Raw genomic sequence first — 23,512 nt, forward strand, 5'->3', positions numbered from 1 at the left:
TATAATATGAGAAATTATATGTATCAAGGAATTTTCCAGAAAAACACCTACCACTTCTAACACTGGAGGAATAGCCAGAGGCTTATGCTGAGGCAAATCCAAAAACTCCCTGATCATTTTCTTAGATTGGGGATAATCCTGACTTTCCCATTTAAAATGCTCCCTAAGAGTATTCAAAATATTACCAAAAGAGAAATCCTCTGGAGAAGAAGCAGAAAAATGGATTCCTCTGCATCTGAATCCTCAAAAGGAGAAAAAAACAGAGAAACTTCCTCTTCATCAGCAGACATGCTAGAAGTATCAGAACCTGAATAAGATAAAGCCTTTGGAGAGATATGCCTACCCCTTTTTGAAGGAGGAGGCTGTGAACCCCTAATAAGAGTCAAAAGGTCATTAGCCATTTTAACCATTTGAGATTGAGGGGAACGAGAGGAAACTGGTGCCTGTTTCTTCACAGGCTTACGAATGGAAGATTTACTTGCAAGTCTGAAGGACTCAGGAGGCTTGGCAACCACCGAAGACGTGGCAGAGGTCGTCGGTATGAGCCTGCTGTCAGAATGAAGAACGAATGCCTCGGACACCGGAGAATGCTTAGCGGCTTCAGATCCAGCTAAAGAGGCGACAGGCGGAAGGTCAGAAGACAAAATAGAAGCTGGAGGCATGGGGGACTCTGAAATGGTCTCAATCGAGGCCTGCGGTTGAAAATCCGCGGACTGTAGGGACTGCAAAAGGAACCTCACTGGCTACTGCAGGACTGACGACCAACTTAACATCATCTGAAGACTTGACCCTCTGAAGCATGTCGTGGTCCTTACCCTTACACTTCTTAGGGATATCTGAAGCCTGAAGACCAGCGGACGCCATACCGACAAACTTAGAACACACTCCAAAATGCTTAGCTAAAAGCTTAGCCCGATGACGAATAGTATGCGGATTAAAGGAAGCACAGAGATCACAATTAGGAACGTCGTAGTCAAGGCCTAAACAAATAATGCAATAGGAATGAAAATCTCAATGAGGAATCTGCTCTCCACAGGCAAGACAATCATTAACTTTTTATGGCATTCGTTAAGGGAAGAAAAGAGGATCCCCAATGGGGTACTTGGCTGTAGGTGACTTCAACTTTGTAGTCGGAAACCAAAATGGTAAACAGCCGACCTGCACTCATGCGAAAATGCTTCTGCTTTGGGCTCCGTGGCAAGGAAGACTGAGGAAGTGACGTCGGCTGCCTCCTTTTGTATCGGACGTCCTGACGTCCTTTACAACTGACAACAGCCAATGTCATATTTACTTACCTTTGGTTTTGTGGCTGATCGAGGGCTGGATAACCCATTGATTAGGACTGCAACAGTGAAACATGATGAACATCTAATAATGTGACCAAAATACAGAGAAATTGAGAAATATCCTGAAGTCTGTGGCAATGGGAATTTGATAATAAATATCTTTTAAGTCCGGTGTTATCATGTAACTAATGGGAGGAATGAGGAGTAACAGGTTCTGCAAGGTCAACATTTTTAATTTCGGTACTTTCACATACAGTTTCAGAAATGAAAGATCTAGTAGTGGTCTCCAAGAGGCCTCTTTCTTTTGTACCAGAAGCATTCTGGAATAGAAGTCTTTTCCCCTTTGACTTTCAGACACTGGTTCTATGACTCCTTGGTTGAGTAAAGACTGTAGAACCTATTGAAAATATTCTGCTTGGCTGGGAGTGTGGGGAGGAATTCTGTTGAAAGAAAGTTTTTGTATCCAGTGATATCTGTAATGTTTCCGCACCACTTTTAACACACAAGAAACTGAGGCAATCTTTTTCCAAAGAGGAATGTTGAGAGCTAGCTTCTGAGACATATTTGTAGAGATACTGGGTTGGGGGGGGGGTGCTGGCACAGTTACTCAGTACTGTTGGTCTATCCCTTTTTCTGAAAGGACCCTTGTTTCTTATTATTTCTCTCCAGCCATGTCTTATTAGCTCCTTGTTTGCCAGAATATGACTGGTTTTGCTTAAAGGGTGGCTTAAATGATTTGTACCGGGGACACTAAAATCTTAGATACTCATTGAATCTATTTTCCTCTTTCATCAAATTGTTTGAGAATCTGGGTAGAAAAAGAGCCAAACAATATCTCCTTATCTAAGGCAGACTCTAAGATTTCAGACCTTACGTCAACATTAAAAAAGTTATGTACTTATACTTGGCATCTGTGCTATCCAGTGTCATTATTCATCACAGATGGGTCTAGGATCCGATCTTGGATCAGAGCAGGTAACTTCTCAGATGGATCCAAAGTTCATGCTCCGGCCTTTCCATGATCCCCTGCTACCTTCTACACCTCAGATCGAGTTTGCTAAAATTAGCTGAAATGCAGAAAATCTGCAACAGGAGCCAAAAATTTCTCACAAAATACAAGCCACTTCAGCCTCACCAGAACCTCCAGAAGGAAGGTGGAAGGAGGGCGGGAATGTGATGAATAATGACACTGGATAGCACACATGCTAAGTTATGGTAAGTACATAACTCTTTATCTGATGCTATCCATGTCATTATTCATCACAGATGGTCAGAGTCCACAGTTACTATGTACCTTGAGTGGCCTCAAGAAAGGATATGCTGGAGCACAGAGGAACTAAAGGAAGCCTTGTTATTGGATACCAAGTCCAATCTGTAGTGCAAAATGAAAGTGTGAGGATTAGACCAAGTCGCAGCAGCACAAATCTCAAGAGAAAGTCTAGCCAAAAAGGCTGGTGATGTAGCAACAGACCTAGTAGAGTGGGCCTTCACTGGTCTGGATATTTCTAGATGCTGACTAGCATAAATGAAGGAAATTCAACCAACAGTCCACCTAGAAATAGTCACTTTAGAAACTGCCTTGCCCTTTCTGTTCTGAGAAAAAGCCACAAAGAGTCGGTCCAATTTTCTAAGCTCCTCAGTCCTCTTTAAATAAAAATGCAATTGCCTGTGGACATCTAAACAATCCAAGATATATTCCCCTTTATTAGAGTAATTAGGGAAGAAGAAAGGTAGATGAATAGACTGATTGAGATTAGCTTCAGAGGCCACTTTAGGGAGAAAGGAAGGATTTTTTCTAAGAGACACCCTTGTCCTTCTGAAAATCATGAACAGTGGCTTAATGCACAAAGTCTGAAGTTCCAAGATACTCTTGGCAGAAGTAATGGCTACTAAAAAGGCCGTCTTCGAGGAAAGAAATTTAAGAACACATAAACTAGCTGGTTCAAAAGGTTTTTGTGTTAGGGACTGCAGCACCAAAGTCAAATCCCATGGTGGGAACGTATCCTTAATAGGATGTCTACGAAGAAAAACTCCTTTCAGAAAGGCTTTGTGCAATTTGGAAGTAGAGACAGGCTCATTATTGATATGGAAATTTGAGATGGCAGCCAACTGGAGCTTAATGGCAGAAAAACTTGACACATTCTGAAAAAGGGAAGAAGAGCAGCAAAATATGAGGAATAGGAGCTGAAAAGTGATCTAGATTGTGTTGTCTGGCCTAAATGGAAAACGTTTTCCACTTACTGGAGTACACCTTTCTTTGTAGATGGCTTCTAAGAAGCCAAAATAATGCCTTTCACCAGGGAAGGAAGTCTGGACTGTGACAGGATTACTGGAACTGGAGAAACCATGCGGTTAGACGAAGGGTCCAAAGAGAAGGGGAAGCCCCCAGGAATGGGAAATGAGTTCCGAAATGGGATCCAGTATCCAAGGCGGATACTGCAAATGAGACATCAGGTGACAAGTTTTCTGTAAAAAGTACAGTTGTGTACACTTACCATAAATGTAGATGTTCGAGTGTATTCACTGTTGCAGTCATTACATTTGGGTAATCTGCAGTCAAGTTGCCCTCAGTCGGCCTGATTAACAAAGTCTTGGGCCCTGCGTCGGTTGCTGTTCCTTCTTCCATAATGTCAGATCGTCAGGGGGTATAAAACATGCAGCCGATGCCATTACATCAGTTTTTCTTGCCCCAGATGTCAGGTGCCCCCCTAATGGTGAGCAAATAAACACAAAAACACAAAAGTATACCTCCAACCAAAAGCAAATAAACCAAAAAGGCTTTTAAAGCATAGTAAAGTAAAGTAGAGGCACAGCCAGAAAAAACTAGGGGGCTGGAGGGAGGGTAACCAGGGCTGCAACAGTGAATACACTCGAACATCTACATTTATGGTAAGTGTACACAACTGTACTATGTTCTTCGTGTTTCACTGTTGCAGTCATTCTATTTGGGTAGATTCCCAAAGCTATGGTTGGGAGGAGGAGTTTATACAGCATTAGGGCCAGCTAAAAGGCCCTGCAAGACAGCAGTGGCAAAGCCAGCTCTGGATTTAGAGAAAATTGGTAAATGATAATGCTTGGTGAAAGTATGTACAGAACTCCAGGTAGCAGCTTCTAGGATATCCCTAGCAGGAACAGCTCTGAGAAAGGCTGCAGAAGTAGATGCAGCCCTGGTGGAGTGAGATCTGATCCCCTGGGGGATAGGTTTTCCATGGTGCTTATAGCAGAAATGAATGCGATGGCTTATTCATTTAGAAATGGTTTGTTTTGAAACAGCCATCCCCTCTTCCACTGCAGCAAATGCTACCAGCAATTGTTCAGATTTTCTTCTAGATTTAGTTCTGTCCAAGTAGAATCTAAGTTGCCTGTGCACATCCAAGGAAGGCAGAATCCGTCCCCCTTTGTTCTCTGGACTGGGAAAGAAGGTTGGCAAATGAATGGACTGATTAAGTGCCACACTGGAAACCACCTTGGGCATAAAGGATGGACTGGTCCTGAGAGACACCCTGTCCGCATGAAAGATGATGAAAGGCTCCACTGCCATAAGGGCCTGTAATTCAGATGTCCTTCTAGTTGAAATGATTGCTAAAAGGAAGCCTGTTTTCCAAGAAAGAAATTTTAAGTCTGCAGTAGCAGCTGGCTCAAAAGGAGGTAGAGTGAGTTTCTCCAAAACAAAGTTAAGGTCCCAGGCAGGGGTAGGAGCTCTCCTGGGTGGTCTCATGTTTTTTGCCCATCTGAGATGCTGTTTGAGCAGAAGATGCGAGAAGAAGGGTGGTTCTGTGTTATAGTGAGCTCAAATAGCCGAGGCGTGGATTTTAATGGAGGAAAAAGACAGGCCCTTGTGAAGCATCTCAGTTAAGTATTGCAAAATCTGAGGTAAATTGGGTGCTGCTGTGCTCATCCCTAAAGACTGGTTTCAGGCACAGAATCTTTTCCGTTTGTCAGTATAAGATTTTCTAGTGCTAGGTCTCTTTGCTTCCAAGATGACATCCATCACAGGTTTGCTGAGGGATAAGGATGAATTTAAGTGATTAGCCAGGCTGTAAGGTTCAATGTTGGAAGCTGAGGGTGCAGAATCTGGTTCTCCTGCTGAGACAGCAGGAAAGGGATCTGCGGCAGGTGCCATGGGGATATTTGTGACACAGTTTGCAGGAGGGGGCACCAGTGTTGGTGCGGCCAGTCTGGAACAATTAAAATCATCCTTGGTTTGTCCTGTTTGACTTTTAGTAGAACTTTGGAGAGCAGAGGCAGAGGGGGAAAGGAGTAGACTGATAGGTTTTTCCAGCTGAAGGACAGAGCATCCACTTTCCAGGATTGTTTGTGGGGAACCCTTGTGCAAAACTTGTCCAACTGGTAGTTCTGGGGGGAGGCAAATAGATCTGTGTCTGGACTCCCCCATTTGCTTGTCAACATGTTGAAATTCCATGGTTCCAGTTTCCACTTGTGTGGGTTCCTGAGGTTTCTGCTTAGTCCATCTACCAGTGTATTCAATTTTCCTGGCAGGAATTGAGCTTGTAGGTGCACTTGGTAGCTCAAGGCTGTGTTCCACAATGCCATGGCTAGTCTGCAGAGGGGGTAGGAATGTATACCTCCCTGCTTGTTTATGTACCACATAACCATGGTGTTTGTCTGTCTGTCCTGGATGAATGTAGTCCTTGAAGGCTGTCAGAGCATTCTGTACAGCTAACATTTCTTTTTGATTGATATGTAAGTGCATTTGATTTGGGTTCCATTTGCCCTGAATGCACTTCCCTGCCAGATGAGCCCCCATGCATAGTCTGATGCATCTGTAGTCAGGGTTTGGGCAGCAGGGGGTAGTGTGAGTGGTAGTCCCTTGTTTTGGTGGTAGGCCTCTGCCCACCATAGGAACTCCAGGCGTAGGCAAAGTATGATAGGAATCATGGTTTCCAGGCTGTGACAGTGTTGACTCCATAGAATTTTTAGATACCACTGTAGTTTCCTCATATGCAGTCTTGCATATGGAATTAGAAGAATGCAGGAGGCCATGAACCCCAAGGCTTGCAGTATTTGTCTTGCAGATAGTAGGGTTTTTGTGACCACTTGTTTGAAGCAAGTTTACCAAATGAATTTGCTTCTCTGGCATGAGGAAAGCCATTTGGGCAGTTGTATTCAAGCTTGCACCCAGGAACGTAATCTCTTAGCGGGGTACCAGTTGTGATTTCTTTTCATTTATGGTATACCCCAGACAAGTTAGAAAGTACAGTTTTGTACCTACCATAAATGTAGATGTTCGAGTGTATATACTGCTGCAGTCATCACACTTGGGTTATCCTGCCGTCAGGCGGTCCCGCAGTCGGCTGAATCCCAAAGTCTTGGTCCGGCATCAGTTGTCGTTGCTTCTTCCCTGATGTCAGTGCGACAGGGGTATAAAAGAGGCAGCCAACGCCATTTTCTTCAGTTTTTCTTGCCCCAACTAGGAAGGCAATACAAATAACTATTGAAAAATACCTTAGTAGATAAACAATAGTACTAGCTGTTAGCAAATATACCATATAGACATGCATCCAATTGATTGATGTACATGGAGTTATAACTAACACCCTGGTATGTAGAGGGGATGGTGGGAGGGTAACCTGGACTGCAGCAGTATATACATTCGAACATCTACATTTATGGTAGTTACAAAACTGTACTATGTTCATCGTGTTATACTGCTGCAGTCATCACACTTGGGTTGAATCCCAAAGCTATGGATGGGGTGGCTGGTACTAAACTCGGTTAGGCGAAGCTAGAATGCCCTGCAGAACTGCAGTGGCAAAACCAGCTCTGGTTTTTGAGTATAATGGAAGGTGGTAGTGCTTGGTAAAGGTGTGCACTGAACTCCAAGTAGCTGCCTCCAGAATGTCCTTGGTTGGAACCCCCCTGAGAAAGGCTGCTGAGGTTGCTGTAGCCCTGGGAGAATGGGATCTAATATTAACAGGCACTGCTTTCCCATGGTGCGAGTAGCAAAAGCGGATACAATGTGCTATCCATTTGGAGATGGTCTGTTTTGAAATAGCTTTTCCTTGTGAACCTGCAGCATAGGATACAAAGAGTTAGTCAGTTTTTCTGAAGGTCTTTGTCTTATCCAAATAGTAGCGTAGCTGTCTGTAAATGTCCAAAGAGTGAAGGAGTTTTTCTCCTTTATTCTGAGGGTTTGGATAAAAGGTGGGTAAATGAATGGTCTGATTCAAAGCCACACTGGATATTACCTTTGGCATAAAGGTAGGGTTAGTTTGTAAAGAGACTCTGTCCTGATGGAAAATGATGAAAGGTTCCACTGCCGTGAGTGCCTGTAGTTCTGAGACCCTGCGTGCTGAGGTGATAGCCAGCAACAGAGCTGTTTTCCATGACAAGTATTGTAGCTCTGCTGAGAAGGCTGGTTCGAAAGAAGGCAGTGTTAATTTTTCTAAAACGAAGTTGAGGTCCCAAGCTGGCATTGGGGGTTTTCTGGGGGGTCTTATATTCTTAGCCCCTCTGAGAAACTGCCTTAGTAAAGGGTGTGAGAATATGGGAGGATCCGTATTATATTGAGCTGAAATGGCTGAAGCATGGATCTTAATGGATGAGAAAGAAAGGCCTTTGTGTAGGATCTCAGTTAAGTATTGCAATATTTGAGGAATGTTTGGTATCCCAGGATTTTGGCCTTTAGCCTGGTTCCATGCACAAAATCTTTTCCATTTGTTTGAGTAAGTTTTTCTGGTGCTGGGCTTCCTGGCCTCCAAAATGACATTCAGGACGTCCTTTGAGAGAAGTATTGATTGATAATTCAAGGTATTCTCCATGCAGCTAAATTTAAAGACCTGAGCTGACTGTGAAGGATCTGAGAGTTTTGCTGAGTCAACAGAAGTGGGAATTGAGATAAGATCCATGGAGGGCTGTGAGTCAAGTTCCTTAGTAATGGGTACCAGTGCTGACATGGCCAGTCCGGAGCAATGAGGATCATTTGTGGTCTCTCTGATCTGACTTTCAGTAATACCTTGGTCAATAGAGGTAGTGGTGGGAAGGCATAGACTATCAATGCTGTCCAACTGAATGATAGGGCGTCCACTTTCCAGGCTAGGGAATGATAAGTCCTTGTGCAAAATTTTTGTAGTTGGCAATTGTTGGGGGAGGCAAATAGATCTATGTCTGGGCGTCCCCACCTTTGAGTTATCATTGAAAATACTTGTGGGTGTAGTCTCCACTCATGAGGATCTGCCATATTTCTGCTTAATTCGTCTGCCAATATGTTTTCCTTTCCTGGCAGGAATTGTGCTTGCAGTTGTACTTGGTAAGTCAATGCTGTGTTCCACAAGGTCATTGCCTGTCTGCATAAAGGGTAGGAGTGTGTTCCTCCCTGTTTGTTTATGTACCACATAACTGTGGTATTGTCCATCCTTATTAGTAGTTGTCCTGAATGCAAGAGGTCCTTGAAGGCTGTCAGTGCATTTTGCACAGCTAGCATCCCCTTTTGGTTGATGTGTAGATGCATTTGTTTTGCAGACCATTTGCCCTGCATGCACTGTCCTGCCATGTATGCTCCCCAGGCGTAGTCTGAAGAATCTGTTGTCATAGTTTGGTTTGCTGGAGGTAAGACAAAAGGAAGACCCTGGTTTATTTGACATGCTTGAACCCACCATAGGAACTCTTTTTGAAGGCAGGGAATGAGAAGTATACTTGTTTCGAGGCTGTGCCTGTGCTGAGACCATACACTTTTCAGGTACCATTGTAATTTTCTCATATGCAGCTTTGCATGTGGAACTAGTTGAATGCAGGATGCCATGAACCCCAATGCCTGCAGGATTTTCTTTGCAGTGAGCTGGGTAAAAGTTGCCATCTTTTTGAAGTATTGAGTCAGCTGTTTTTGTTTGTCTGGCGTGAGATAAGCCATCTGGGCCGTTGTATTTAAGCTGGCACCCAGGAATATTATGTTTTGTGAGGGTATTAGTTTTGACTTCTTTTTGTTTACTGTGTACCCTAGGCAACTTAGCAGCTTTGTTACAAATGCCAGATGCTGTAATAGAATGTCCTTGCTGTCCGCTTGGATCAGGCAATCGTCCAGATATGGATAAATTTGTATTCCTCATTGTCTGCAGTATGCAATTACTGATGCCAGGCATTTTGTAAATACTCTGGGCGCAGTAGATGAGCCAAAGGGCAATGCAGGGAATTGATAATGCGTTGTACCTGCCAAAAATCTGAGGTATCTTCTGCAATCTTGTCTGATAGGGACATGCAGGTATGCCTCTTTGAGGTCCAACGTTACCAGCCAAGACTCCTTGCCCAGCATGGGAAGAAGCTGCTGTAGTGTGAGCATTTTGAATTTGGGTACCTCCAGGTATGTGTTTAGAACTGAGAGGTCTAAAAATGGGTCTCCAGGCTTTGTCCTTTCTTGGTACTAGAAATAGTCTTGAGTAAAAACCTTGACCTTGTAGGTACCTTTTGAATTGCTTTCATATGCATGAGAGCTGAAATTTGCATTTGTGCCTCTGCCCATTGGTTTGGAAGCAGATTTGACATGCCTCTCATCTGTGGTAAAGTGTGAAAATGAAATCTGTAGCCTCGGGTAATAATATCCAGAACTCATTTGTCCTTTGTTATGATGCGCCAATTTTGTGGAAATAGAGCCAGCCTTCCTCCCAAAGGTGCTGCCAGGGCAATTCTGTTTGGCAGGCGAAGAGGGAAGTCATTGTGTTTGTTTCCTGAAGGGTTGAGATCTTTCGTCTCCACCTCTTTGAGTTGTTGTATGCCATTGTCTATCTAGGCCTGAAAGAACCTTGTGGCTGGCCTCTGCCCCTTGGGCAGCTGTACCTACCCCCTTTGGGGTCTGTCTGATGCAGGAAAGGACCAGTTTTGTGATGGCCAGTTTCTGCTGAAACGAGGAGGTTGTACCTGTAAAAAATCTTTAACTGTCTGCATAGATTTTGCCTTTTCTTCCATTTTCTTTAAGACTTCCTCTGCTTTGACACCAAATAACACATCTTTCTGCAATGGAGCATCCAATAACTTTGCTTTGACATGTTCTGGTAAGGCTTGCTCTTTTAGCCAAGCATGTCTACGAATTACAGATCCTGTGACAGCTGCTCTACATGAGGCTTCCAATGAATCAAAACCACACTGTAAAGTATGCTTTCCCACCTGTTCTGCTGCATGCAGCAAATCCTGCATCTCTTTGAAATCAGGTTGATCTGTCTGAGGGATCATTTTCTGCTTTAACTGTGTAATCAAGTACTGCTGGTATTTTAGCATGTGAAATTGGCAGTTTAAGGCCCTCATGGCCAAAGTGGCAGACGTATACACTTTCTTCCCCCATCTTTCTAATGATCTGGAATCTCTTTCAGAAGGTAGTGGATTCTTAGCAGTAGAGGCCTTAACCCCTTTGGGACCCTGGGAAATGGTTTTGGGGTCTGCAAAAGGGCTTTTATATAGAAAAAACTTATGAGAATCAGGAACTCGGTAGTATCTGTCTGGTTTAGCTGGTGCAGGAGGTAAGGTGTCTGGGTTTAGACTAGATTCGGAGTAAACATTATCCAAAATGTCTAAAACTGGAGGAATTGCAAGGGGTCTATGCTGTGGAAGAAGAAGAAACTCACGGAGTCTTTTCTTAGAGTCAGAGTAATCTTGGCCTTCCCAGTGGAAGTGTTCCCTCATAGTGTGTAAAGTTTCCCCAAAAGAGTAGTCTTCCAGGGGAGAGACAGAGGGAATGGACTCTTCAGCATCTGAGTCTTCATAAGGAGGGAAGGAATAATCCTGGTCCTCAGAGTTAACTGAGGAAATGGATGCTTGGTCAGAGGAAGGATAATCTTTTCTTCCAGTCTAGGCCTTTTGTCAGGAGGGGGTTGTGAACCCCTGATAAGGGTAATTAAATCCTCAGCCATATTAAGCATTTGTTTTTTCGGCATAGGGGCCTGTGGGGGGGGGGGGGGTCTGTGGACCCGGCTTCCTAACTTTTAAGGGGGCTTTAAGTTTAGCATAAGACTTAATAGAGATAGCTGTCGGTTTGAAGACACCTTCAGAAACCAAAGGCCTGTCCAAAATCTCCGGATCACAGTCAGGGTTGGCGTCCGAGGGGTGAGATGGAACCGGCTCCTGAGGCCCAGCTGATTCGGTCTGGGAGGCTGTCAGAATATCTAAATCAGCGGTAGTCAGGGGCTGCGTAGGCACCTCGCTGAAAACCGGAGAACTGGCGGAAGGCCATGCTGCGGCCTCGGTATCTGGTCTTGGCCTTGGTTGCCTGTCCTTATCCTTGCGTTTTTTAGTCATTGCTGATGTCGGTTGCTCTGACGACATGCTATAGTTAAATTTTCTGCCAAAATAATGTCGGGCGAAATCCGCCCGACGCTTGATTGTACGTTTGTTGAACCTAGCACAAAACCGACAACCAGAGAGGTCGTGGTCTGGGCCTAGGCAAGGAATACAATAAGAATGAAAATTCTTATGAGGTATTTGCTTCTCACAAGAAATGCAATTATTAACTTTGTCTGACATCGGTCTGAGGCAAGAAAAGTTTCCCCAACGGGGTACTTAGCTTTAGAGAAGACTTCGGGCTGAAATTCGATTAGAAATTCTCAGGAGTTAGCCAACCGGCACTTGCGAACTGCTTCTGCTTTGGGCACCGCGCGGCAAGAAAGACTGAAGAAAATGGCGTCGGCTGCCTCTTTTACACCCCTGTCGCACTGACGTCAGGGAAGAAGCGACGACAACCGACGCCGAACCAAGACTTTGGGATTCAGCCGACTGCAGGACCGCCTGACAGCAGGATAACCCAAGTGTGATGACTGCAGCAGTATAACACAATGAACATCCCTTTTTACAAACGCCAGATGATTTAACAGTATGCCCTGGTTTTCTGCCTGAATTAGACTATCGTTCAGGTATGGATATATTTAAATATTTCTTTGCCTGCAAAATGCAATCACTGGAGCTAGGCACTTTGCGAGTACCCTGGGTGTTGTAGACAAGCCAAAGAGCAGTGCAGAGAACTGGTAATGCAAGTAGCCTGCTTTGAAGCAAAGGTATCTTCTGCATGATTCCCTGATTGGGATGTACAGGTATGCCACTTTAGATAGTTGCCAACCAGGCGTCTTTGCCTAGCATAGGGAGTAACTGGTGAAGAGTCAGCATCTTGAATTTTGCAATCTCCAGAAAGGTGTTTAGAACAGACAGGTCCAGGATTGGACTCCATGATTTGTCTTTTCTGGGTACCAGAAAAAGCCTGGAATAGAAACCTTTTCCTCTTCTGGTACCAGTTGAATAGCCCCCATGCTTAAGAGGGAAAGTACTTGTTTTTGAGCCTCTGCCTACTGATTTGGGGGCAGGTTGGGCCACCCGTTTGGTGTTGGCAACGTGTGGAAATGAAATCTGTTTCCCTGGGACACTATATTTAAAACCCATTTGTCCTGGGTTATGAGTTCCCAGTTCTTTGCATGAAGAGCAATCTTTCCCCCCAAAGGGGTGGTTAAAAGATAAGTGCTTGAGAATTTTCAAAGAAAGTCATTGAGACTGTTTACCATAGGGGGGTGTCTTGCTAGTTCCAGATTTGGAAGTGGATGCCCTCCACTGCTTAGTTCTGACAGTCCCCTGGGACTGAAACCTGGGGTTTTTGCTGTGTCTGGGTTTGGCTTGAGTGGATCTGGAAGGGGCTAGAAAGGACCAATTCTTAGTAGTCCAGTGTCTACTAAATCTTGGAGGTTGCACTTGTAAAAAATCTTTAACAGTGTGCATAGATTTAGCTTTATCTTCCATCTTTTTAAGAACTCCTTCAGCCTCATTGCCAAACAGGCAGTCCTGATTTAAAGGAGCATCCAACAATTTAGCTTTAACATGATCAGGCAAAGACTGCTCCTTAAGCCAAGCATGCCTTCTAAGCACAGACCCAGTAACTGCAGCCCTGCAAGAGGCCTCTAAAGAATCAAAACCACATTGCAAAGTATGTTTTCCAACTTGTTCAGCAGAATGCATTAAAACCTGTAAATCTTTATTTTCCACGCAGTTAGGAATCAACATAATTTGCTGTTTAAGCAATCCGATAATATGCTGTTGATATTTTAACATATGAAATTGACAGTTTAAAGCTCTGATTGCCAAGGTTGTAGAAGTATAAACCTTTTTGCCCGATCTATCCAGCGCCCTGGAGTCTCTGTCAGAAAGGGTAGGTATTTTAGCAGTAAAAGCCTTAATGCCCTTGGGCCCCTGAGAGATGGCTTCTGGATCTGCAACAGGATTTTTGAAAAGGAACTTGTGGGACTCGGGAACACTGTAGTATCTGTCAGGTTTACTAGGAGCCAGAGGCAGGGAATCAGGGGCCAAACTGGATTCCGAGAAGACATCATCAGCAATGTCTAGAACCGGAGATATAGCCAAAGGCCTATGCTGAGGTAGGAGGAGGAAATCCCTAAGCCTCTTTTTTGAATCAGAAAATTCCTGGATTTCCAAGTGGAAATGCTCCCTTAAAGTATGTAAGGTTTCCCCAAAAGAAAAATCCTCAGGAGGAGAAGCAGAGGGAATTGAATCCTCTGCATTAGAATCCTTATAAGTAGGTATGGACAAAGCCAGGTAATTAGAAGAGTCAGAAGAAACAGAATCCTGATCAGAAGATTCATAATCAAGCTCAGGCCTAGGCACCTTGGGGGGGGGGGGGTCACTACCCCTGATTAGAGTAATGAGATCTTCAGCCATTTTTATCATTTGTTTTTTAGGCATAGGGGCCTGAACTTGTGGCCTGGGCATCATTTTTTTAGACACAGATCGAGATTTAGGCCTTAGTAATTAAGGCAGTGTCGATTTAATATGAGAGTCTGTAGGCCTGAATACACCCTCAAAAGCCAGTGCCTGCACAGTGGCTCCGGACCCATCCAAGGTAGAGACATCCACAGGATCCATAGGTGAAGTATCTCATGGTACACCGGACTCCGAATGGGTCTCAGTAGAGGCCTGCGAATCAGAAGTAGCGGGTATCAGGGGCTGCAAAAGCACCTCACTGAGTACCGGTGAACTGGCAACTGGCTTAGGAGAAGCGCCGTCGGCAGTTTTGGACCTCAGGCGGCCTGTCTCTGTCTTTATCTTTACGTTTTTTTCAGAATCCCAGTAGTCGGATGGCTAACAGACGACATTTCTGGATAATTAAACTGAGAACCGAAATATTTAGAGGCAAAAATGTACCGACGACGGATAGTGCGCTGTTTAAATAAAGCACAAAACTGACAGCAAGGTACATCATGGTCAGGGCCTAGGCAAGGAATACAGTATGAATGAAAATCTTTATGAGGTATTTGCTTACCACAAGTAATTCCATTACTAACTTTTACTGACATCGGTAAGGAGCAAGAAAAAGTTTCCCCAATGGGGTACTTAGCTTTAAGTTGAAGACTTTGGTTCTGAAACTCGAAAACAACAATTTCAGGAGTCGGCCGACCAGCACTTGTGAACTGCTTCTACGTCAGGCAACACACGGCAAGAAAGACTGATGTAATGGCATCAGCTGCATGTTTTATACCCCTGACTTCATGGAAGAGGGGAAAGCAACCGACGCAGGACCCAAGACTTTGTTAATCAGGCCGACTGAGGGCAACCTGCCAGCAGATTACCCAAATGTAATGACTGCAACAGTGAAACACAAAGAACATCTTTGTGTATTAGGGGAATAGGAGGATAAGCACAGAGGAGATACGGAGGCCAATCGTGAACAAGAGTGTCCCTGGGTGACTCCCATGATGGGGGAATCATGGCAAAGTAATTGCACATTTGTGGTTGACTGGGGAAGCAAAGAGTTTGCATCATTACTGACCCAGTGGTCGAAGATTTGCCTTGCCACTGATGGATTCAGGGACCACCTGTGAGGACTCAAGATGGACCTACTGACTGAGAACCAACACTGGAACTCCTGGGTATATGAGTTGCAAGGAGAAAGTGCCTGGAAGATAGCGCCCATTCCCCCACTCTCATGGCCTCTCTGTACAGAGGATAAGAACGGGTTCCTCCTTGCTTGTTGATATACCAGACAACTGCCATGTGGTCCATCTGAATTGCTATAGCCCCAGACAGAGGCATTTCTGAAAAGCTTGAAACGTTAGAAGGACTGCTCTCATTTCCAGGACAATTATGTGCAATTTGGTCTCTATAGGTGACCATGTGCCGTGAACCGTCCTGCTCTGAAAATGTCCCACCCCCCTCAGCCCAGAAGGGATGTGTCCATGGTCACTGTGGCCTTGACCTTTTGGGCAGTTTCTTCCACCCCTTTCAACTTTCTGGCTTAAAAGCCCATGTTTGTGCTTGTTTCCCCCTTTCCTGTAACTAGTCTAGTCCAGATACAGATTTGCTGTGTCCAAGACTGTTTGTAAGCTTCTGAGCCCCCAAGCCTTTCTGTGTTGGTGGGAAGTCTTCTAGCTTATCAGTGGGAGTGGTAAGCACTAGGTAGCCTATCTACCAAAAGAGGAGTGGTTCCTGGCCCAGAAATTGTAGTTTATTGGCCATTTGGACAGTTTTTCCATCTCTCTCAACTTTCTGGTTTAAAAGCCCTTGTTTGTGCTTGTTTCCCACCTTTCCTGTAACTAGTCTAGTCCAGACATAGACTTACTGTACCCAGGAGTGTTTGTAAGCTACTGAGCAGTGCCAGAGTCTGCTCTTCAATTTTTCCCTTAGATCTACCAGTTCTCTCCTCTCCTGCACTTATACTAGCTTATGAATCTAGCACTTTACCAGACTTCTTGTAGCAATTATTGTAGCACGCAAAAGTGCTACCAGCACTAAACGTTCTACAAGGAAATAGATCCAGTACTTATTATCAATGCCCACCCCTCCAGACATGTCTAAAGGTCAGTTCCCTGTGCTTTTTCCTATTAACATGCTGAACTTGGGCATCCTGAGGCAATGTAGCAACAGCCTCATGTACACCGACAACCCTCTCCTCTTACCTTCCAACAACCAGACTTGCGAGAGATACATTTATACATCCAAATTGGAAGCCACGTACTCTCCAGCCAAGACCGGAACAGCTGGTCAAGAGGAGAAGGTCAGCATTTGCACCACACCCCACATGGAACACATAGCCCTCCAGAAAACACACCAGCATTGCCTTCACATAAAAACACAAACCACACAACCACCTTCGCAGAGGCTCTCAATAAAAATCTACCCAAGCAGCAGAGACCTCCAAGGCAGAAACGCACTCGACCACAACACAATACTAATCACGAGACACACAGCTCTCTTAAACAGTGTGCCACTCAACCAAAGCCCCTAAGGCAAAACAGCATGCCCAACACACAAGTCATAGGTGACTCGATAGTGAGGCACACTCACTAGGCTGAATAAGGAGAAAGTAACAGTCAGCTTCCTGCTAGGTGCCAGGATCTGCCACATAAAGCACGTACTCAGGTCCCTCAACAACAGGTACAAATATGACTCTGTCATTGTACATGTGGGTGTGAATGACCTGAGACGTACCTCCCTGGACTACATGAAGAGAGACATGGAGGAGCTCTCGGATTATGCAGTCCAAGTGGGTATGACCCTAGCCCAGAGCAGCATCCTACCATCACCCACAATGATACCACAGTACAAGCAGAAAAGGACTGATTTCAACAACTGGCTAAGTTTCTGGTGTCATTCAAAGGGGATCCAGTATCTGTCTGCCTGGGATGACATGACTGACAGACCTCAATGCTTTGCCAGAGATTGCCTGTATCTGTCACCCCTGGGCTTCTGGATACTGGTCAAGGTTCTTGCCACCCCTATAGTGCCTTTTTTTAGGCAGTGTTCCAAAGACCAAATTACCACCATAACAGCTACAAACAAATGCAATCTGAGGGTCATGCTGCTCAACGCTAGAAGTCTAAATCTCAAAATGCACTCACTCGAAGCACTCCTTAAAATGGAGAACATCAACATTTGTGCTGTAACAGAGACCTGGTCCAAGGCAGCAGAAAGCACCCCTACACTACCAGGCTATTACTCATTCCACACCTTTCGGCCCCTGAACTTGAACCGAAGCTCCAAAGGCGGAGGTGTTTCCATATTCATAAAGGATGCCCACACCTCCAGACTGGTAGCCCAACATAACGCATCAGAGATACTTCAGGTGCAGCTAACATTGGGTAATATAGGTCCCCAACCATGTCCTAAGACTCTCACACCACCTAAGCACCTTGGAGAATATTAGGGTCCAACCTAACACTCTCTTACTAGGCAACTTCAACTACCCCTCCATTAACTGGGTAAGCTACTCATATACCAATTCATTTGCCCGATGTTTCCTGGAGTACATTAGTTCCAATGCCCTGGACCAGCTCGTTCTTACTCCCACTAGAGGTAGCAAGATCCCTGACTTGGTCATTACTAAAATGGGTGACTGTTGCTCTACACCAATAGTCAGCTCCACCCTTGTTAGATCCGACCACAAACTTATCACCTTGGATATCCACATCCCTCCTACCCCCCACCCCTCGCAAAGGTAACCACCACGGAAAACTTCTCCAAAGCTAACTCTGGGCTCCTAAAAACAGAGGTGGCTAACTTCACGGCACCCATGCAAATGGAGAATACTTGCATGACTGCAGAATCATACATCAATGCACTGTAAGAACACGTACACAAATGCATGGATCTCGCCATACCCAATAGAACCAAGACACTCTCCTCCAAAAAAAGGAAGCCAATCTGGTAGTCCCCCTGCCATAAACAAACTCTACAACAGAAGGAGGAAACTAATGCGGAATAAGGTGAAGCCCCAAGACTGGAAAAACTCCCTCATTAGCCTCAACAAAAAGTTGAGATACCTCAGCAAATCCTCTAAAGCTAGCTATGAAAACAGAATTGCAGCAGACAGTAAAGACAGCCACAAGACCTTCTACAGTTATGTAAAGATTCTCTGCGGCAATACCCAGATTTGCTCTGAGCTACTGCATAATGGTACCTCCTACACTGAGCCAACAGATATTGCCAGCATACTGGCCGAGAGATTCATTGTCAACTTTACCCCCCCCCCTCCCCCAAGGACGAATCACAACACCAGTAGATTGCCAGGCACCCAGTATTACTTCTGCATAGGTTAAAACAGCACTGTCCAAGGCCAAGAATACAGCTTTTATGGGACCTGTCAATATCCCTGGTTGTGTTCTACATGAACTACTGAGTGAAATGGCATCTCACCTGTGTGCCCTGTTCAACCACAGCCTCATTCAGGCTTTGTCCCTACTGAATGGTGCACTGCTACAGTCATCCCTCTCCACAAAGGAAGAATGACTACAGTCCCTGGGAACTATTTCCCCATTAGCCTGACGAGTCTGATATGCAAAGCTATGGAACGCATCATCATGGACCTAATAAACAAGGATATAGGGGAATCTCCAAACTCTGGATCAAACACGGTTTGGTTTTGTGAAGGGTAGATCATGCCTGCTCAACTTGGTCGACTTTTTTGAGTCAGTCACCAGAGCTGTGGATGAAGGCAAGGTGGTTCATACAGCCTACCTTGATCTGGCCAAGGCTTTTGATACCATTCCCCACTCAGGAATCATTGAAAAACTCACTAAGCTTGGCATCAACCCCATATGACTAGGTGGGTTGAAAACTGGCTCACAGATAGAACCCAGAGTGTGAAAGTAACTGACTCCAAATCAGACTGCTGACTAGTGACAAGTGGAGTCCCACAGGGTAAGGTCTTGGGTCCTCTCCTGTTTGGTTATCTACTTCTCTGATGTCCAGGCCAACACGAAGGGACTCTGACTGACAAAGTTCGCAGACAATTGCAAGTTGGGAGCTATTACTAACTCCCCAAGTAATGCTGACATCCTACAGAATGGCCTCACTGAGACCAACAACTGGTGTCAGAACAATATCCTTAAGCTCAATGTCAAAAAATGTATCGTCATCCCCTTTGGGAAAAAACAGGTTCCCATGAATTACCACATTGATGGTAGTCCACTGAACACAGAAGGTGTTATGAGAGATCTGGGAACACAAGTGGACAGCAACCTGTCTTTTGATCACCACATTGCCACTGCGGTCAAAAAGTCCTTCTATGTGGCACATCTCATTACTAAGGTTTTGCAACCAGGAAGAAAGAGGTTCATTGTCTCCCTCTACTCTTCCCTCATTACGCCAATCATTGAGTACAATGCCCCATTTGGCATGTACCTCACTAAACACCTGCAACAACTGGAGAAGCCACAAAAGTACCTCACAAAGAGGATCCTAGGCCTTAAACATTTGTCCTATATGGACAAACTCAAAAATCTCCAACTATTCTCTATCTCTGCTAGACTTACAAAGCCACGTCTGACCCAACTCTGTTAGAAATGCTACATCTAAAGAAATCCCAATCCCTCCGCACCACACATGCCAGAGACCTCAACCTCATTACCACAATTAACAGAACAAGCTGGAGGGACAGGTGCATAACCCAGAGACTGCCCATGCTATGGAACAGATTTCCCATACATGTCAAGCAGAGCACCTTGCTGACCCTCTTTAAGAGAAATCTTGATGAGTGGATGGGAAACAGAAAATTCACCCTGGGGATAACTCCAGTGGCTCTACTTGATAGAGGCACTGGGAACTAAGGTCAGGTGGCACTATGCCAGGGTAATCCTATGGCTAGGCTTGTAAAGGCCCCAGGGTCTTAGCCTAGTACACATCTATGAACCTAAGACCCCTGCTTAGAAATAGGTCCTGAGACTGAAGCCACCAAGCAAGACGAGTCTTGCACACCTGAGTCAACTTTACTGTTATCGACATGGGCTGTGATAGAATGGACCACTGGACTGCCAGGGTCCACTGGGGAACGTGCACGTGATACTTGGCGAGAGGAATCAGCTGAATGGCAGCCACTACAGAGACTAGTGTTTTGAGAATCAAATGAACAGGCAGGGGCACTAGATTCAACAAGATAGACTTGATTCCGAATGAGCTAGTCTCTGTGGGGAGGCAGCACTGTAGTCTCCAATACCATGTCCAGCAGGACTACTATGAATTCCAGATTTGGGCTCGGAACTAGATTTAACTTTGGTAGATTTGCTGTGATACCTAGATGCTGAAATAGAATGAGGACATATCTGGTTGCTAGAGTTAGTCGACACCTTGTGGGAGCTATGAGAAGCCAATCATCCAGGTACGGAAAAACCTGGAAACCTTGCAGCCAGAGATGAGCTGCCACCACTGCCATACATCTGGTAAAAGCCTGGGAGGCTGTGGTGAGTACAAAGGGCAGGGCTCTGAACTGACAATGATTGGCCCCTAACCAAAAACATAAGTGTCTCCTGGAGCATCTGTCAATCTTTACATGATAGTATGCATCCTTGAGATCCAATGAGCGCATCCAATCATCCTTGTGCAAGAGAGGCAGAATGGACTGTACAGTGACCATCCAGAACTTGAACTTCTTGACAGAAAGGTTTAGCTCACTAAGGTCCAGAATCGGATGCAGGTCCCTGGTCTTTTTTGGCACCAAAAAGAAGTGAGAACAAATTCCAGACCATTGTTATCCTGTTATGACCTCCTGAATGGCTCTTTTTTGAAGGAAGTCTTGCACCTCGAGACAGCCCAACTTCCTTTGGTGGGGTGGTACATCTGGGACAAATCTTTGATTTGGAGGGGGCTGGGAGAAGGAAACAGAGTAACCCCTGAAAATGATTTTATCACCCACTGATCGGAGGTGAGACATGTTCAGGTTAGTGGGTTAAGGGAGAGATGACCCTGACTGCCTCCAGGGCAGAACAGTCGGGCAATGCATCAGAAGGGTTCTTGACAGTCCTGGTTTTGCAGACCCCCTCTGCCCCTAGAGTGGCATCTACAGTTGAATCCCTCGCCCCAGCCTGCTGAAGAGGATTCTAGGGGAGAGTCCCGAAAGGAAGACAGCGTCCTCCACAACCAAAGCTTTTTACTTCCCCTCTGGGTCTTAGAAAAGGATGTCTGGGGAGAAGAAAACTTGATCCCTACCATGGAAAGAGTCTTGCTTTCCTACTCAGTATGGGTTAAGCTTTTCTTAACAGAAGGTCCAGAAACACTGGAAACACCAAAGGGGCGTTAATGAAAGACACCTTAAAGGGTTCTGCAAAGGCAAAGCCAGGCATGCTGTTGGATAGCAATGCCGGTGCATGGCACTTGAGAGGTGGCCTCTACAGTATTGAACATCAGGCTCATTGAAGCATTAGCTAAATACGTGAGAGTACACAGCCTCAGAGAGACTAACTTGAGGCTCTCTGGAGGCAACAACTCTGACAGGGAAGTGGTAAGCTCCAAAACCAAATCCCTCTGATGCCAGGTAAAGTGGGCCAAGTAATTAGTTGCTCTCAGACCAAAAGTAGTTGAGGTAAACACATGCTTTCCAAAATGGTCGATTGTCCGGGACTCCTTGTTCAGGGGCTGCCACACACTAGGAGGGGGGGAGCGGAAAACCTATCTACACCCAAAAACTAGGTTCTAACAGGGAGGGGAGGTATTAAGCTTAACTGAGAACTGCAAAAGGCAGAAAACATTCAAAAAGTAAAAGGACAGGGGAAAAGCCAAGAAAAACAGCACAACTTTATATCCTACACTTGAGCCTGGGACCACGTCTGAGCGACTCAGCGCCAAATGAGATCTAAGGGTTAGAAGGTAGCAGGGGATTATGGGAAGGGAAGGAGCTTGATCTCTGGATCTGTCTGAGAAGTTGCTGGCTCAGATCTGAGATCAGATTCTAGACCCATCTGTAATGAATAATGACACAAATATAATCAGATCTTCTGGTTATACACCCAGGCATATCTTCAACACTATAGCAGTAGCAGTGGCCCTAGGCACAGTATTCACACAATTATACATCTTGTTTGCATACCTAGGACAAGGGAGAAAACACTTTGATTAAGACAAGAGCTCCTTCTGCATGTAGTGTAGGTGCAAATTCCCTCAGGATGTCCATATAACAAAGTATAAACTTCGACATGTGTGCCTGATAACTGAGAATTCTGAAAGCAAAAATGAAAGAAGAAAACATTCTCTTACCCAGATGGTTCAACACTGTCACCAGGAAGAGGGTCAAATGTTCAAGATCCACTTACTGCCAAGCAGGCAAAGCAGAAGTTATGGCTACGGAGTCTGATCTAAGGTGAGCGAAAAGAAATGTATTCATCTTAAGCACTTTATAAATTATATATGTTTTTTTTTTTAGAGACTGACAGCTGGATATCAGAATGATTACAGCCAGCATTCAACACATCCTCTACGGCTAGCAGTAGAAGAGAAATGGGTGAGAAATAAGAAATATTCATTAGTAACATATCATATTAACTTCTTGGGGAACATCTACTTGTTCCTGTAAAAATACCTCATTCATTCTGACCATGCTCTGATTAAAAGAAAATTCCTCCACAAAAAGGTAAGAGTAAATATTTTCACACAGTCAATGACTTGGGCTTGTGAATCAGTAGGAAAAGCCACATCTCTGGCATAATCAGAATTATCAGACCGTATTTCCACAGGAATTTCTTTACAGGGGTTGCCCACATGAAATGGCTTCTGGACACAAGGATTCAAAGTCTGTAATACATGTCTTGCCAATGTAAGAAAAACATCTTTCTTTACTGTAATTATTTCTTGTTTTAAGCAATGTTTAATCCTTTGTTTTTCTTTAGACATGTTCCTGTGGAAGAAGACAGATTCAAAGGTGGGATGTCTGGCTGGTTTCATAGGTTCATAGATTAGTACTAAGCTAACTGCCCTTGTGAGCCACTTTAAGCTTAGCCAATTATCCCTTGTGAGACTCAAACCCTGCACCTTGTGTTTGTAAGGCAAACACCTTAACCATTAGGCCACCCTCCCACCTAATCGTTTCTTGCCTTGGAAACCCCGTAAAGAATTTCCTGGAGTGCCTCCCAGCCCTAAAAAAGATGGCTCTCCTATGCCCGAATTGGACAATGGAATAGATTAAAAGGACATGGCTGACTCTTGGTTCATGGTGGTCAAAAGGACTACACGAGAAGAAGCCAGAGAGGAAAGTGAGTAGTCTGAAGAACAAATGATAACCATTACAGGTTCACCCCTCACCACCAGCAAGGGCTTCTTGGTGTTTTTTTTTTTTTTTTTGCTTTCTAGGAACAGGTGAAATGGAACTAGTAGGAATGCTGCAGCTGAGGAGGAGTTGCCAAAAGTCCTAAGCACCGCCAGAATGAATTAGTCGGAAGATAACACATCCCTGCCTACCTAACCTGAAATAAAATTTTCAAAGACAAAAAAAGAAGTTATGTACTTACCATAATGTTCCATGTTTGTAG

General features: G+C 44.7%; 1 protein-coding gene across 1 annotated transcript in view; it reads right to left on the minus strand.

Moving 5' to 3' along the window:
* The window catches only part of ELMOD2 (ELMO domain containing 2), a 909,722-nt gene that overhangs the window by 336,907 nt on the left and 549,303 nt on the right, over nucleotides 1–23,512 (minus strand). Inside the window, 1 exon segment of the mRNA XM_044061619.1 lies at nucleotides 14,882–14,890. Coding sequence (XP_043917554.1) covers nucleotides 14,882–14,890 — 9 coding nt within the window.

The sequence above is a fragment of the Protopterus annectens genome, chromosome 2.part0 (genome assembly GCF_019279795.1).
Source record: "Protopterus annectens isolate FY-2018-M chromosome 2.part0, PAN1.0, whole genome shotgun sequence".
Classification (NCBI taxonomy): domain Eukaryota; kingdom Metazoa; phylum Chordata; order Ceratodontiformes; family Protopteridae; genus Protopterus; species Protopterus annectens.